Source organism: Scardinius erythrophthalmus (genome assembly GCF_964197995.2).
Source record: "Scardinius erythrophthalmus genome assembly, chromosome: 9".
NCBI classification, from domain to species: domain Eukaryota; kingdom Metazoa; phylum Chordata; class Actinopteri; order Cypriniformes; family Leuciscidae; genus Scardinius; species Scardinius erythrophthalmus.
In genome coordinates this window covers 2655822-2670895 of record NC_138229.1, presented here as the reverse complement: position 1 = coordinate 2670895, position 15074 = coordinate 2655822, and the positions used below count along the sequence as shown (strand labels likewise).

The window sequence follows — 15074 nt, the reverse complement described above, 5'->3', positions numbered from 1 at the left end:
GATGCATTATACATAAGGGCTTTAAGTAAAGTGTTACCGATATTTTTTTTCATTTTAAGCATTACTTTTATTAGTTTTTTTTTTTTTTGTGGAAAAAGATGACTTAATATCTAAGTAAATGTCTCTCGATTTTGATTTGTACTGGAAAGGACAAAAATACTTATTATGGTTGTGAACGAATTAATGAGTGTCATCTGTAAAAACTGCACAAACAAAAACACACTCACAAACACATGCAGTTCTCTCAAATAGCACACACACACACACACACTCACACACACAGAGGAAGGACACTGAGAAACATTTCGACAGGTTACACACATTCACACACACACACACACACACACACACACACACACACTCACTCACTCACTCACTCACTCACTCACTCACTCACTCACTCACTCACTCACTCACTCACTCACTCACTCACACACACACACACACACACACACACACACACACACACACACACACACACACACACACACACACACACACACACAGGAAGAACACTGAGAAACATTTTGACATGTTACACATGCACACACACACAGACACACACAATGGAAGGAGACTGAGAAACATTTTGACATGTTACACATGCACACACACACACACACACACACACACACACACACACACACAGAGACACACAACGGAAGGAGACTGAGAAACATTTTGACATGCTACACACACTCACACACACTCACACACACACTCACACACACTCACACACACACACAGGAAGGACACTGAGAAACATTTCGACATGTTACACTCACTCACTCACACACACACACACACACACACACACACACACACACACACACACACACACACACACACACACACACACACACACACACACACACACACACACACACACACACAGGAAGGACACTGAGAAACATTTCGACATGTTACCAAGCAACAGGCATGTAAAGAGAATGTGAAACTCTGACACACACTCACAGTCATGAGGATAGATGTCACACAGGGCCTGAAGAGAACCTGTGAACTTCCTCACACTGATGCATCTCACAATGTGTCCGAACGCAAAGTATGTGTTCATGCATTAACATTCTCCTAGGCTCAGCTTTCTCTTTCAGGTCAAACTGATTGATCTTTGGAGTCACCGGAGTGAACACACATCTGGTTTAATGACACGTCATCGCCTCCTTCAGGAATCAGTGTGCCTGCGTTTCTCTCTGTCCAAACACTCCAATCCTCCCGGATCAGACACTAATGCCTGACTGGGAATCACTCTGAACACAGAAATGACAGTTTGATGTGTAAAGCGACACCTGTCAATCATCCCTGTGTGACGTGGGAAACGTTCACAAGCTTTCAGAAGATAAATGATCAAACTCAAGTTCAGCTTTGCTCTTATTTCACCTCAGAAACAAAGAAATGAGAAATTACATTTTGCATAAAAAAGCTTATATTTCATGGATATTTGGATCTGTGACAATTAAATTAAACACATTCCAGTTACACGTTTAATAAAAAAAGATTAGTCAAACTGTAAAGTAGGTTTGTAATGTATTATATTAAGCATATTTCATGGTTGTTTGTTTATTACGAATTTAACTAAACACATTACGGGCCCTATTTTAACGATCTGAAACGTAAGTGTCAAACCCAAAACGGCGGATCTCGGCGCTGTTGCTATTATACTGGCGGAATAAATGACTCTTGCGCCCGACGCAAATCTAAAATGTGTTGGTCTGAAGTAGCTTCATTACTCATAGGTGTGGTTTGGGCGTAACCTGAAATAAACCAATCAGAGCGTCATCTCACATTCCCTTTAAGAGCAGGCGCGCTTGTTCCATGGCGGATTGCTATTATAACGGCGGATTTGCCAGGAGCGGTTCACAGCCGAGGAGACTGCCGTTCTCGTCAGGGCCGTAAAACACAGAGAAGTGACATTGGGGATGGAGAAACACACCCAGATTAGCTTCGGTTAAACAGGCGTATGATAATTTGGGTAAATGTGTAAGCTAGATTTATGCCTATTTTTCACATCTTCATGGACACAACAATGATTTCCCTCGTGTGGAATATTTTTCCTTGTAATTATGTATGATTTGCAAAAATGTGAACTGCTGCTTCTGTGTAGATGAGAGAAGCAAAGTGTGTGTGCGTTGTGCACACGCTACATTATGGTCAAGCATGCGCCCTTAAAATAGCATCTGAATAACATGCGCAACACGCCACTGACTTTAGACGAGGTTTCTCCTGGTCAGTGGAGGAATTGTTTTCTGAAACTGCAAAATAGCACCAGGGAACGTTTGCGCCGGAACACGCCTCCTCTTTTCCCTGAACCGCCCCCGGGAGCGCAAGTTCATTCCCTAGTTTAGCGACGTGCGTCTGTGGAGGGGAAAGTCCGCTGTGCGCGGGTGCAAAATAGGAATGATACATGCGTCGCTGTACAAAGTCAATTGCGCTGGGTGCAAGATAGAGCACATAATCTGAACAGTATGATTTTTTAATGTTAGGTTTTTTTATCTGATGGGAAATGTGCAGTAATTGTCACAATGCAAAAAAAAAAAAACAATCTTACCAGTTTAGAAAATAGGCTTCATGTTCTTTACGCAAAATGTATTTTTTCTTTTGATTTAGTGGTGAAACTTGACTTGGGTGTCGCTTTACTTCATGAGATAAAACATGACAGAACATGAGAGGGTCCAACATTTCACAAGAGTTAAAGATTTGAAATATAAACCAAGTCATCATCAGCAAACACTGGAAACGAAGCAAAAGGTACAAAGATGTTAGACTGAGTACAAGAGCGTCTTATTTCACAGATATGAAGGGGGAAGTTCTTTCATTTTGGGGACTTTTTCATTAAAGCATTAAATCCCACAAAGAAATCTATGAGCATGAGCTACTAAAACCTTCATCGCCTAAACAAACGAACACAACTATCCCAAAAGATGAAGAGCAGGAGAGGCGTTCGATCGCCCGGATCCCTGCGTCAAATAACCGTCAGTACGTTATTCTAATGAACGGCGAGTTAATGAAACCTAAATGAGCTAAAAAAACTGCGGTATAAACGAGAGAAGAGGAGGAGTGATAGTTTCTGTCCTTTCCGTCTGTTGTGTTTCCTCTGAACAGGGAAACACTGAAACAGATGTCACGGGGTCAGAGGTCACGACCCCTGCTGGTTTAGCTCCGCCCCCTGTGCCCGGATCCGTGTCTCCGGTGTCTTCGATGCTCGCGCCGGGATCTGTGGTGTTGCCGACGGTAACGGTGAGATCGCCGTGCTGGAGGGAGAGCACACCGTCACATGACTACATCTGATTTGCATATACATTTACATTCATGCATTCCTTGAGAATCGAACCTTGGCGTTGCAAGCGTCATGTTCTGCTGTTTGAGCTACAGGACCAAACTAACCAGTTAATAAACACTTCTGATCAGTATGAAAATATAATTTCATTACAGTTGAGATTTTCTATATAGTTTATAATGCTTTATGTGAGTGTACTTTATGTATATGATTAAAGGTGGATATAATATATGTCCAAGTTTACATGTAGAGCTGTGCAATAATACAGTTTACATTTTTGTGATGACATACAGTACGGGTAAAAAGTTTGGAAATATTACTATTTTTAATGTTTTCTGCTCATCAAGCCTGCATTTATTTGATTAAAAAAATACAGTAAAAACAGTTATATTGTATAATATTATTACAATTTAAAATAATGGTTTTCTATTTTAATATACTTTAAAATGTAATTTATTCCTGTGAATTTTCAGCATCATTACTCCAGTCTTCAGTGTCACATGATCCTTCAGAAATCACTCTAATATGATGATTTATTATTGTGCTGCTTAATATTTTTTATAACCTGTGATTTTTTTTCAGGATTTATTGATTAATAAACCATTAAAAAGAACAGCATTTATTCAAAATAGAAATCTTTTCTAACAATATGAATCTTAAATATCACCTTCTATCGATTTAACACATCCTTGCTGAATAAAAGTATTAATTAATAAAAATAAAAAAATGTATTGACTGCAAACTTGAATGGTAGAGTTTATTGTTACAAAAGATTTATACTTTAAATAAATGCTGTTCTTTTATAACTTTTAATTCATAAAAGAATCCTGAAAAAAGTACCACAGGTTATAAAAACAATATTAAGAAGCACATCTGTTTTAATCATTGATAATAAATCATCATATTAGAGTGATTTCTGAAGGATCATGTGACACTGAAGACTGGAGTAATGATGCTGAAAATTCAAAAAAATTTGAAATTTTTTTTTCCTGTTTTTTGTTCAAATAAATGCAGGCTTGATGAGCATAAGAGACTTTCAAAAACATTAAAATTAGTAATGTCTCCAAACTTTTGACCATTACTACAGTATATAAACAATCACAAGCCGATATTTTCCACATAGTATAGCTTTGCATGAGTATACAGTATGTATGCAGATAAAGTAGGTTGTATTATATATACAACTTATAATATATTGCTGGGCGTTAATATAGTTTACATTTTTTCAACGCTATATCAGTAAAGCAGGTTCTACAATATTATTTTTATTTAAAGGTGCACTGTGTAATTTTAGCGGCATTCAGTGGTGAGGTTGCGAATTGCAACAAACAGAAGTTACGGTGGCCGACAGGAAGTGATGTCGTCGTCTGAGACAGCAGAGAGGAGCCAGTTAAACAAGGTTTCTTTACAAAGATAAATTAAGAAATTACGTTTACTTAATTATTCAGTAAAACGATATGTTATTGCGAATATTATTGTTATGTGTTCATCATTGTGTCAGTGTTTTATTCGCTGACTTTAGCTCGCTTCTTTACACGAAGAACAACATAGTGACGAAACGCGTTTGTCCGTTTAGGGCCACCGTAGAAACATATCGATGTAAGGAGACCCGAGACCTGCTCATTATAAGGTTATAAAAACATAACGGTTCATTATGTAAGGTCTTTATACACCACTGAAAACATAGTTATGTATATTATATTGCATTTCTGTCTACAGATCCTCCTGAATATTACACACTGCACCTTTAAGCAGGGTACCCCCAGGATCCTCCAACTTAAATTCAAGGCTTTTTAAGACCTTTTTAATACCATTTAAAATGAAATTCAATGCCAACTTCGTACCAATTCCGACAGAAGTATGAGGGGAAAATGTCAAATCTGTATACATTTTAAGCCCTAAAAAATTATGTACAAGTAGATTACTTGAATTAAATAAAACATTTTATTTAAATTATCAGTCATATTTAATACATACGCAGCAGCGTTGTAGCGCGCACGTGTGCACGTGTTAATTTTAGCAGCCATTTTTGATTTAGTCTTACTCTTCATCTTCAGACGAAAATGCTTATTGGTCTTAGTCACATTTGAGTCATTCTGCCTTTCATAGTTTTAGTTGACGAAGTGTGTTTGCATTTTTTGTCAACTTTTAGTCATTACTTTTAGTCAAACTGCAGTTACTTTAATTTTGGTAGCTATTTTATATGTAGTCTTTAGACAGAAAATGTCATAATTATTCTCTCTAGGCCAATTCGATTAAGCTTATGAGAAATTAAAATTAAGCTAACAGGCTGTATTGACATTGCACTCTTTAGCAGTAGCACTTGTGCAATTCTACATATCCCTTTTCCTTAGTTCTCCGTGCCGTACCCCCTCTCTTCCACTTAGACTGCAGTCACATCTTTCCATTAAGGGACAATATTTGCCCCATTTAATCGATTTTTCCATTTAATTTTTCACCTTTATAATACCTTTAAAATATAAATAATGCTTTAAATAAAACAATGTTCAATAAATATTCAATGTTAATAAACGTCTAATATTAATAAAAATATGATATTAAAATCGCCAGTAGGTGGCGGTAACTCATTGTCTTTGTCAAAGCCACAGATTTTGTTGCAAAATAGAGCAATAAGCCTGACAATACTGTTTAAAATGTAGTACATCACTTAATGTTACTTTTTTTTTTTTTTTTTTTTTTACTGTTTATTGCATAAAATCAATGTCACATTTGAAATCGTGTGGATAGTCGGGAAACATTGCATTCTTGCTCGCATAATGATCAACATTAAAAACACTGCTGTATATCAGCCTGCATTTTGATCGCAGATTTAGTCGCACAAACAGCGCAAGCGGCTCGTGACAGATCTTCTCAAATGAAGATCGCTGAAATCCAGCTTGTCTGTGTTTTCAGATCATCCGCGCTTCTTCAACAATGTAGAGAGAGCGCGCGTGGATGGCTGTGGCCAGACACTACTGAATAGACCGGGTAGAAAACATGTTCTTTTAACAGAAAAGCTCTGATTAGTAACCATCGAAACGGGTGCGCACGCTTTCGCGCGTTCTTTAATGACGTGGAGCGCGAGGTGCACTCAACGTTACGCGACTAATTTTTAATTAGTCTACATTAGTAACAGTTAATTTTGTTACGGTATGAACTTAATCATAGAAAAGGCAAAACAAAATTTAAGACCTTTGTAACGAAATCCAAGACTTTGTAAACCAAATTCAAGGCTTTTAAGGCCTTAATTTGAGATTATCAAATTTAAGACTTTTTCAATGCTTTTAAGACCCCGCGGGTACCCTGTTAAGGCTCAAGCTCATCAAAAGCATCAAACATCTATTTAGATAAGCATGTCGAGACTCACATTTAGTACAGATGATCTTGGGTCTCTCCCAGACTCCACTGGGCCGGCAGCGGATGGTGGGAATGTGGCGCTGGAAGAAGCCGTCGACACACTGGTATCGCACCACAGCGTGGAGGTCGTAGTGCGAGCGGCGCCGGCCCACCAGAGAGGCGTTGTCTACGGCCGGAGGAGTCCCACACATCACTGCAAACACAACACATTATACACATCAGTGCTCAACTCATCATAAACATGCACAAATCATCACAACATAACTGGACTATCTTGATGGTTTAATCGAACTTGTAGAGTCATTAAAAACAAATATCCCCTGTGAACATCACTTTTGGCCACTACTGTGTGTGTGGAAGACGTGCAAGCACATTCATCACCCTAAAAGAGAAAAAAGAAAGAAAAAAAAAAGTAGAAAATCGAACGCAGGTCAAATTGAGCCCATCACAATCAGTCCCTGAGAAACCTTTATTTATCGAGCACTAATCTGAATATGTCAGGAGGGAAAATACGATTTTTTTTTAAATAAATGTTAACCTTTTGAAATAAATGAAATGAAGTCCTGGCACAAGCGCTGCGTCTCCAGACAATGAGCTTTATTTCCACAGACAGAAAGCCACCGGCTCAGCGGTAAATCTGCTCTCTGGCGTCAGAAATGCCTGGGTCCCGGAGACGCCACAAAGGACGGCATCGTGGGAAGTGTAGCGTCGAGCCCAGAGCTTAAATTCACAATCTCAGACCTTCTCAAAGGGGTTTGAAAACTCGGCCCTAAAACTGAGACGTCCTTGTTTTGAGGAGTGAAAGAGTGTGTTCTCTGAGAATCAGCGTCTCTCAGTCATTGAAATGCAGGCCTGAGGTGCTGAACTCAGAGTTTCTCCTCGCGAGTGATTCGAGAGCTAAACAACACACTGACTTTACACTGTATTAGTGTTTGAGACTCTTATTGAGGAATAGACATATTAATACACACTTAATCTGCTTTACTGTCGAGACTCGAGAGCTAAACTGCTACAGGAGACGGCAAGTCAACGTGATGTTGAGATCTTTATGCAGTTTATTAAGTGAAGCTCAAACACACACACACACACACACACATATATGCGCACACACGCACACATACACACACACACACACACAAACAAACGCGCGCGCACACAGAGAGAGAGAGAGAGAGAAAGATCAATAACCACTTAAACTGGAAACATGACTCGTTCTGAGGTGTGTGTCAGTGAAGTGAATGTGTGTTGGATGATCATATATTTGGACGTTGATAAATGTGTGTGTGTGTGTGTGTGTGTGTGTGTGTGTGTGTATATGTGTGTGTGTGTGTGTGTGTATATATACTGTATACTGCATATGCTCACTTCAGAAGGCTGGGGTTGGTAAAAGTTTTTAATGCTTATGAAAGAGTCTCTTCTGCTTAACAAGCCTGCATTTATCTGATCAAAACACAGTAAAAATTGTGAAATATTATTACAATTTAATTGAATAATTTAATTGCAAAGTGTAATTTATTCCTGTGATCAAAGCTGAATTTTCAGCATCATTACTCCAGTCTTCAGTGTCACATGATCCTTCAGAAATCACTCTAATATGATGATTTATTATCAATGCTGTGCTGCTTAAATTTTTTTTGTAAGCTATGTAAAAAAAAAAAAAAAAAAAAAAATTATGCTCAAGAAACATTTATTATCATTATCAATGTTAAAAACAGTTTCATATTTCTGTGGAAATTGTGATACATTTTATTTTCAGGATTCCTTGATGAACAGAAAGTTCAAAAGAACAGAGTTTTTCTGAAATAGAATCTTTTGTAACATTTTTTTTTATATTTTTTTACTGTCACTTTTGACCATTTTAAAGCGTCCTGTCTGAATATGAGTCCCAGTGTTTTGACCAGTCGTCGTCACACAGTCTCTCTCACCTGTTCCCTTCTTGCAGATGTAGGGGAGGTTGTAGTTGCAGGGAACGTCGTTCCATTTGCCGTCCTCTCGAGTGATCATCACCACACAATCCTCTCCGCCCGCGAAGAAATTATCCGGCTGATTCTCCCGCCAGTTCTCGTACACCTGCGGCATAGCTCACCACAGTAAATGCTAATGCTAACGCTAATGCTAATTACGAGTAGACTTCCAATCCATGCATTTCATATTTCATATTTTTCACCTGACACTCAAAAGTGTTTTTCAAAGTGCTGATTTTTGGCGAATGTTTTATGAAACACATCTATGGTAGTGGGCAAAAGTGAGGTCCGGCCGGGGAAGACATCTTCACCCTTTATTCAAATATGATTAAAAATGTGTTAAAGTTTTTGTAAGCATATTGCATTGTGCTAAGAATCAGTTGTTTTATTTGTGATAATAACGCAATGAAACATGACAAAATGTGCAACAGAATTTTTGACCAGGCTGTTAATATTACAAATATTAAATAAAAACTGATTATGCATGCATTTATTGTCCTCTTTTTGTTATTCTATGCATTTTTTTGCATAGTAAAATAAAACCTGTAGCTGACTTTTATTTTTTTTTATTCCAATTAATTTTATCAGATATATACCTTAATCAAGTTTAGTGTTTTGTTCTTCCCTCATATTTAAAATATATTATATATATATATATATATATATATATATATATATATATATATATATATAAAATATATATAATATATATATTATATATATATATATATATATATATATATATATACGTACAAGTTATGTTTACCAATGTTTATTTGGATTAATAAATATATTAAAAAAGACTCACAACGTCCATTCCATCAGTCCACTGGAAATCCTCTTCAACTGTACGATCATTCAAACCGATCCAGACGTTTTCATGACCCAGACCTGAAACATGATGAAAAACCAGAAGATGTCCCACGTCAATCTCTCCGGCAGTGATTTTTAGCCAGCTAAATTATGTACTTAAAGTCTTTCTGAGATATTAATATTTCAATGATTTAACAGCACATTCGCATCTTCACGGTTCTCTGGGGTCTGCTAATGGTCACATGACATGCAGGTTTTTTTTTTAAACAAAGTTTTGTTTTTAATTTTTAATGATTTAATTAGTAGCTTTTCATCAGTTCACAAACTGCATGTGCTTTGCTTGTTTAGTGCGTTTTATATTTTTCTTTAAATAAATGACTAGTGTTTTGAATCTTTGGGTAGACAGAAAATCAATTCAATTCACGATTCATAGATTTTGATTCGATTCAATTCACGATTTTTTTTTGCAAACTCAGAATGATTCGATTTGATCCGATTCTCTCTGAGATTCAATTCAATGATTTGATTCTTTTTTTTTTCTCTTTTTTTTCCGCAATTACGCAACTTCTGAAATTGTACTGACTCTCCGGATCAAAACACAGCCGAAAAAGAAGCAGAAACAAGCGATAGAAGCATTGCTGACGCACATTAAACACCATATATAAATCAAAACTGCCTAATGTTACTGAATGAAATGTTGAAGAGGAATCGACTGTAAAGCTTTGGGAGTGTTGATGGACTCGATCTCCTGCACACACAACACACAATTCTGACTTTATCTCTCGCAATTCTGACTTTAAAAAACACAATTCTGACTTTAAAACACACAATTCTGACTTTAAAAAACACAATTCTGACTTTAAAACACACAATTCTGACTTTATATAAATCACGCAATTCTGACTTTATATCTCGCAATTCTGACTTTAAAAAACACAATTCTGACTTTAAAACACACAATTCTGACTTTATATAAATCACGCAATTCTGACTTTATATCTCGCAATTCTGACTTTAAAAAACACAATTCTGACTTTATATCTCACAATTCTGACTTTATATCTCACAATTCTGACTTTATATCTCACAATTCTGACTTTATATCTCACAATTCTGTCTTTATATCTCGCAATTCTGACTTTATATCTCACAATTCTGACTTTATATCTCACAATTCTGACTTTATATCTCACAATTCTGACTTTAAAACACACAATTCTGACTTTATATCTCACAATTCTGACTTTATATCTCACAATTCTGACTTTATATCTCACAATTCTGACTTTATATCTCACAATTCTGACTTTATATCTCACAATTCTGACTTTATATCTCGCAATTCTGACTTTATATCTCACAATTCTGACTTTATATCTCACAATTCTGACTTTATATCTCACAATTCTGTCTTTATATCTCGCAATTCTGACTTTATATCTCACAATTCTGACTTTATATCTCACAATTCTGACTTTATATCTCACAATTCTGACTTTATATCTCACAATTCTGACTTTATATCTCACAATTCTGTCTTTATATCTCGCAATTCTGACTATATCTCACAATTCTGACTTTATATCTCACAATTCTGACTTTATATCTCACAATTCTGTCTTTATATCTCGCAATTCTGACTTTATATCTCACAATTCTGACTTTATATCTCACAATTCTGACTTTATATCTCACAATTCTGACTTTAAAACACAATTCTGACTTTATATCTCACAATTCTGACTTTATATCTCACAATTCTGACTTTATATCTCACAATTCTGACTTTATATCTCGCAATTCTGACTTTATATCTCACAATTCTGACTTTATATCTCACAATTCTGACTTTATATCTCACAATTCTGACTTTATATCTCACAATTCTGACTATATCTCGCAATTCTGACTTTATATCTCACAATTCTGACTTTATATCTCACAATTCTGACTTTATATCTCACAATTCTGACTTTATATCTCACAATTCTGACTTTATATCTCACAATTCTGACTTTAAAACACACAATTGTGACTTTATATCTCACAATTCTGACTTTATATCTCACAATTCTGACTTTATATCTCGCAATTCTGACTTTATATCTCACAATTCTGACTTTATATCTCACAATTCTGACTTTATATCTCGCAATTCTGACTTTATATCTCGCAATTCTGACTTTATATCTCACAATTCTGACTTTATATCTCGCAATTCTGACTTTATATCTCACAATTCTGACTTTATATCTCGCAATTCTGACTTTATATCTCGCAATTCTGACTTTAAAACACACAATTCTGACTTTATATCTCGCAATTCTGACTTTATATCTCGCAATTCTGACTTTATATCTCGCAATTCTGTCTTTATATCTCGCAATTCTGACTTTAAAACACACAATTCTGACTTTATATCTCACAATTCTGACTTTATATCTCGCAATTCTGACTTTATATCTCGCAATTCTGACTTTATATCTCACAATTCTGACTTTATATCTCACAATTCTGACTTTATATCTCACAATTCTGACTTTATATCTCGCAATTCTGACTTTATATCTCGCAATTCTGACTTTATATCTCACAATTCTGACTTTATATCTCACAATTCTGACTTTATATCTCACAATTCTGACTTTATATCTCACAATTCTGTCTTTATATCTCGCAATTCTGACTTTATATCTCACAATTCTGACTTTATATCTCACAATTCTGACTTTATATCTCACAATTCTGACTATATCTCGCAATTCTGACTTTATATCTCACAATTCTGACTTTATATCTCACAATTCTGACTTTATATCTCGCAATTCTGGCTTTATATCTCACAATTCTGACTTTATATCTCGCAATTCTGACTTTATATCTCACAATTCTGTCTTTATATCTCGCAATTCTGACTTTATATCTCACAATTCTGACTTTATATCTCACAATTCTGACTTTATATCTCACAATTCTGTCTTTATATCTCGCAATTCTGACTTTATATCTCGCAATTCTGACTTTAAAACACACAATTCTGACTTTATATCTCGCAATTCTGGCTTTATATCTCGCAATTCTGACTTTATATCTCGCAATTCTGACTTTATATCTCACAATTCTGACTTTATATCTCACAATTCTGACTTTATATCTCACAATTCTGACTTTATATCTCACAATTCTGTCTTTATATCTCGCAATTCTGACTTTATATCTCACAATTCTGACTTTATATCTCACAATTCTGACTTTATATCTCACAATTCTGTCTTTATATCTCGCAATTCTGACTTTATATCTCACAATTCTGACTTTATATCTCACAATTCTGACTTTATATCTCGCAATTCTGACTTTATATCTCACAATTCTGTCTTTATATCTCACAATTCTGACTTTATATCTCGCAATTCTGACTTTATATCTCGCAATTCTGACTTTATATCTCACAATTCTGACTTTATATCTCACAATTCTGACTTTATATCTCACAATTCTGACTTTATATCTCACAATTCTGTCTTTATATCTCGCAATTCTGACTTTATATCTCACAATTCTGACTTTATATCTCACAATTCTGACTTTATATCTCACAATTCTGACTATATCTCGCAATTCTGACTTTATATCTCACAATTCTGACTTTATATCTCACAATTCTGACTTTATATCTCGCAATTCTGGCTTTATATCTCACAATTCTGACTTTATATCTCACAATTCTGTCTTTATATCTCGCAATTCTGACTTTATATCTCGCAATTCTGGCTTTATATCTCACAATTCTGACTTTCTATCTCACAATTCTGACTTTATATCTCGCAATTCTGACTTTATATCTCACAATTCTGTCTTTATATCTCGCAATTCTGACTTTATATCTCGCAATTCTGGCTTTATATCTCGCAATTCTGACTTTATATCTCACAATTCTGACTTTATATCTCGCAATTCTGACTTTATATCTCACAATTCTGTCTTTATATCTCGCAATTCTGACTTTATATCTCGCAATTCTGGCTTTATATCTCACAATTCTGACTTTATATCTCACAATTCTGACTTTATATCTCACAATTCTGACTTTATATCTCACAATTCTGACTTTATATCTCACAATTCTGACTTTATATCTCGCAATTCTGACTTTATATCTCACAATTCTGACTTTATATCTCACAATTCTGACTTTATATCTCACAATTCTGACTTTATATCTCACAATTCTGTCTTTATATCTCGCAATTCTGACTTTATATCTCGCAATTCTGGCTTTATATCTCACAATTCTGACTTTATATCTCACAATTCTGACTTTATATCTCGCAATTCTGACTTTATATCTCACAATTCTGTCTTTATATCTCGCAATTCTGACTTTATATCTCGCAATTCTGGCTTTATATCTCACAATTCTGACTTTATATCTCACAATTCTGACTTTATATCTCACAATTCTGTCTTTATATCTCGCAATTCTGACTTTATATGTCGCAATTCTGGCTTTATATCTCACAATTCTGACTTTATATCTCACAATTCTGACTTTATATATCGCAATTCTGGCTTTATATCTCACAATTCTGACTTTATATCTCACAATTCTGACTTTATATCTCGCAATTCTGACTTTATATCTCACAATTCTGTCTTTATATCTCGCAATTCTGACTTTATATCTCGCAATTCTGGCTTTATATCTCACAATTCTGACTTTATATCTCACAATTCTGACTTTATATCTCGCAATTCTGGCTTTATATCTCACAATTCTGACTTTATATCTCACAATTCTGACTTTATATCTCGCAATTCTGACTTTATATCTCGCAATTCTGTCTTTATATCTCACAATTCTGTCTTTATATCTCGCAATTCTGACTTTATATCTCGCAATTCTGGCTTTATATCTCACAATTCTGACTTTATATCTCACAATTCTGACTTTATATCTCGCAATTCTGACTTTATATCTCACAATTCTGTCTTTATATCTCGCAATTCTGACTTTATATCTCGCAATTCTGGCTTTATATCTCACAATTCTGACTTTATATCTCACAATTATGACTTTATATCTCACAATTCTGACTTTATATCTCACAATTCTGACTTTATATCTCACAATTCTGACTTTATATCTCACAATTCTGACTATATCTCGCAATTCTGACTTTATATCTCACAATTCTGACTTTATATCTCACAATTCTGTCTTTATATCTCGCAATTCTGACTTTATATCTCGCAATTCTGGCTTTATATCTCACAATTCTGACTTTATATCTCACAATTCTGACTTTATATCTCACAATTCTGACTTTATATCTCACAATTCTGACTTTATATCTCGCAATTCTGACTTTATATCTCGCAATTCTGACTTTATATCTCGCAATTCTGACTTTATATCTCACAATTCTGACTTTATATCTCGCAATTCTGACTTTATATCTCACAATTCTGTCTTTATATCTCGCAATTCTGACTTTATATCTCGCAATTCTGGCTTTATATCTCACAATTCTGACTTTATATCTCACAATTCTGACTTTATATCTCACAATTCTGTCTTTATATCTCGCAATTCTGACTTTATATGTCGCAATTCTGGCTTTATATCTCACAATTCTGACTTT

At 35.1% G+C, this 15074-nt stretch overlaps 1 protein-coding gene across 1 annotated transcript in view; it reads right to left on the bottom strand.

Moving 5' to 3' along the window:
- Positions 1 to 3171: 3171 nt before the first annotated feature.
- The window catches only part of ncana (neurocan a), a gene marked incomplete at its 3' end in the record, with an annotated part of 97127 nt that continues 85224 nt past the window's right edge, over positions 3172 to 15074 (bottom strand). The window contains exons 13-16 of the mRNA XM_081375587.1: positions 9425 to 9507; positions 8578 to 8722; positions 6663 to 6845; positions 3172 to 3269 (exon numbers count right to left, since the gene is read on the bottom strand). Coding sequence (XP_081231713.1) covers positions 3172 to 3269; positions 6663 to 6845; positions 8578 to 8722; positions 9425 to 9507 — 509 coding nt within the window. The remainder of the gene's footprint in view (positions 3270 to 6662; positions 6846 to 8577; positions 8723 to 9424; positions 9508 to 15074) is intronic.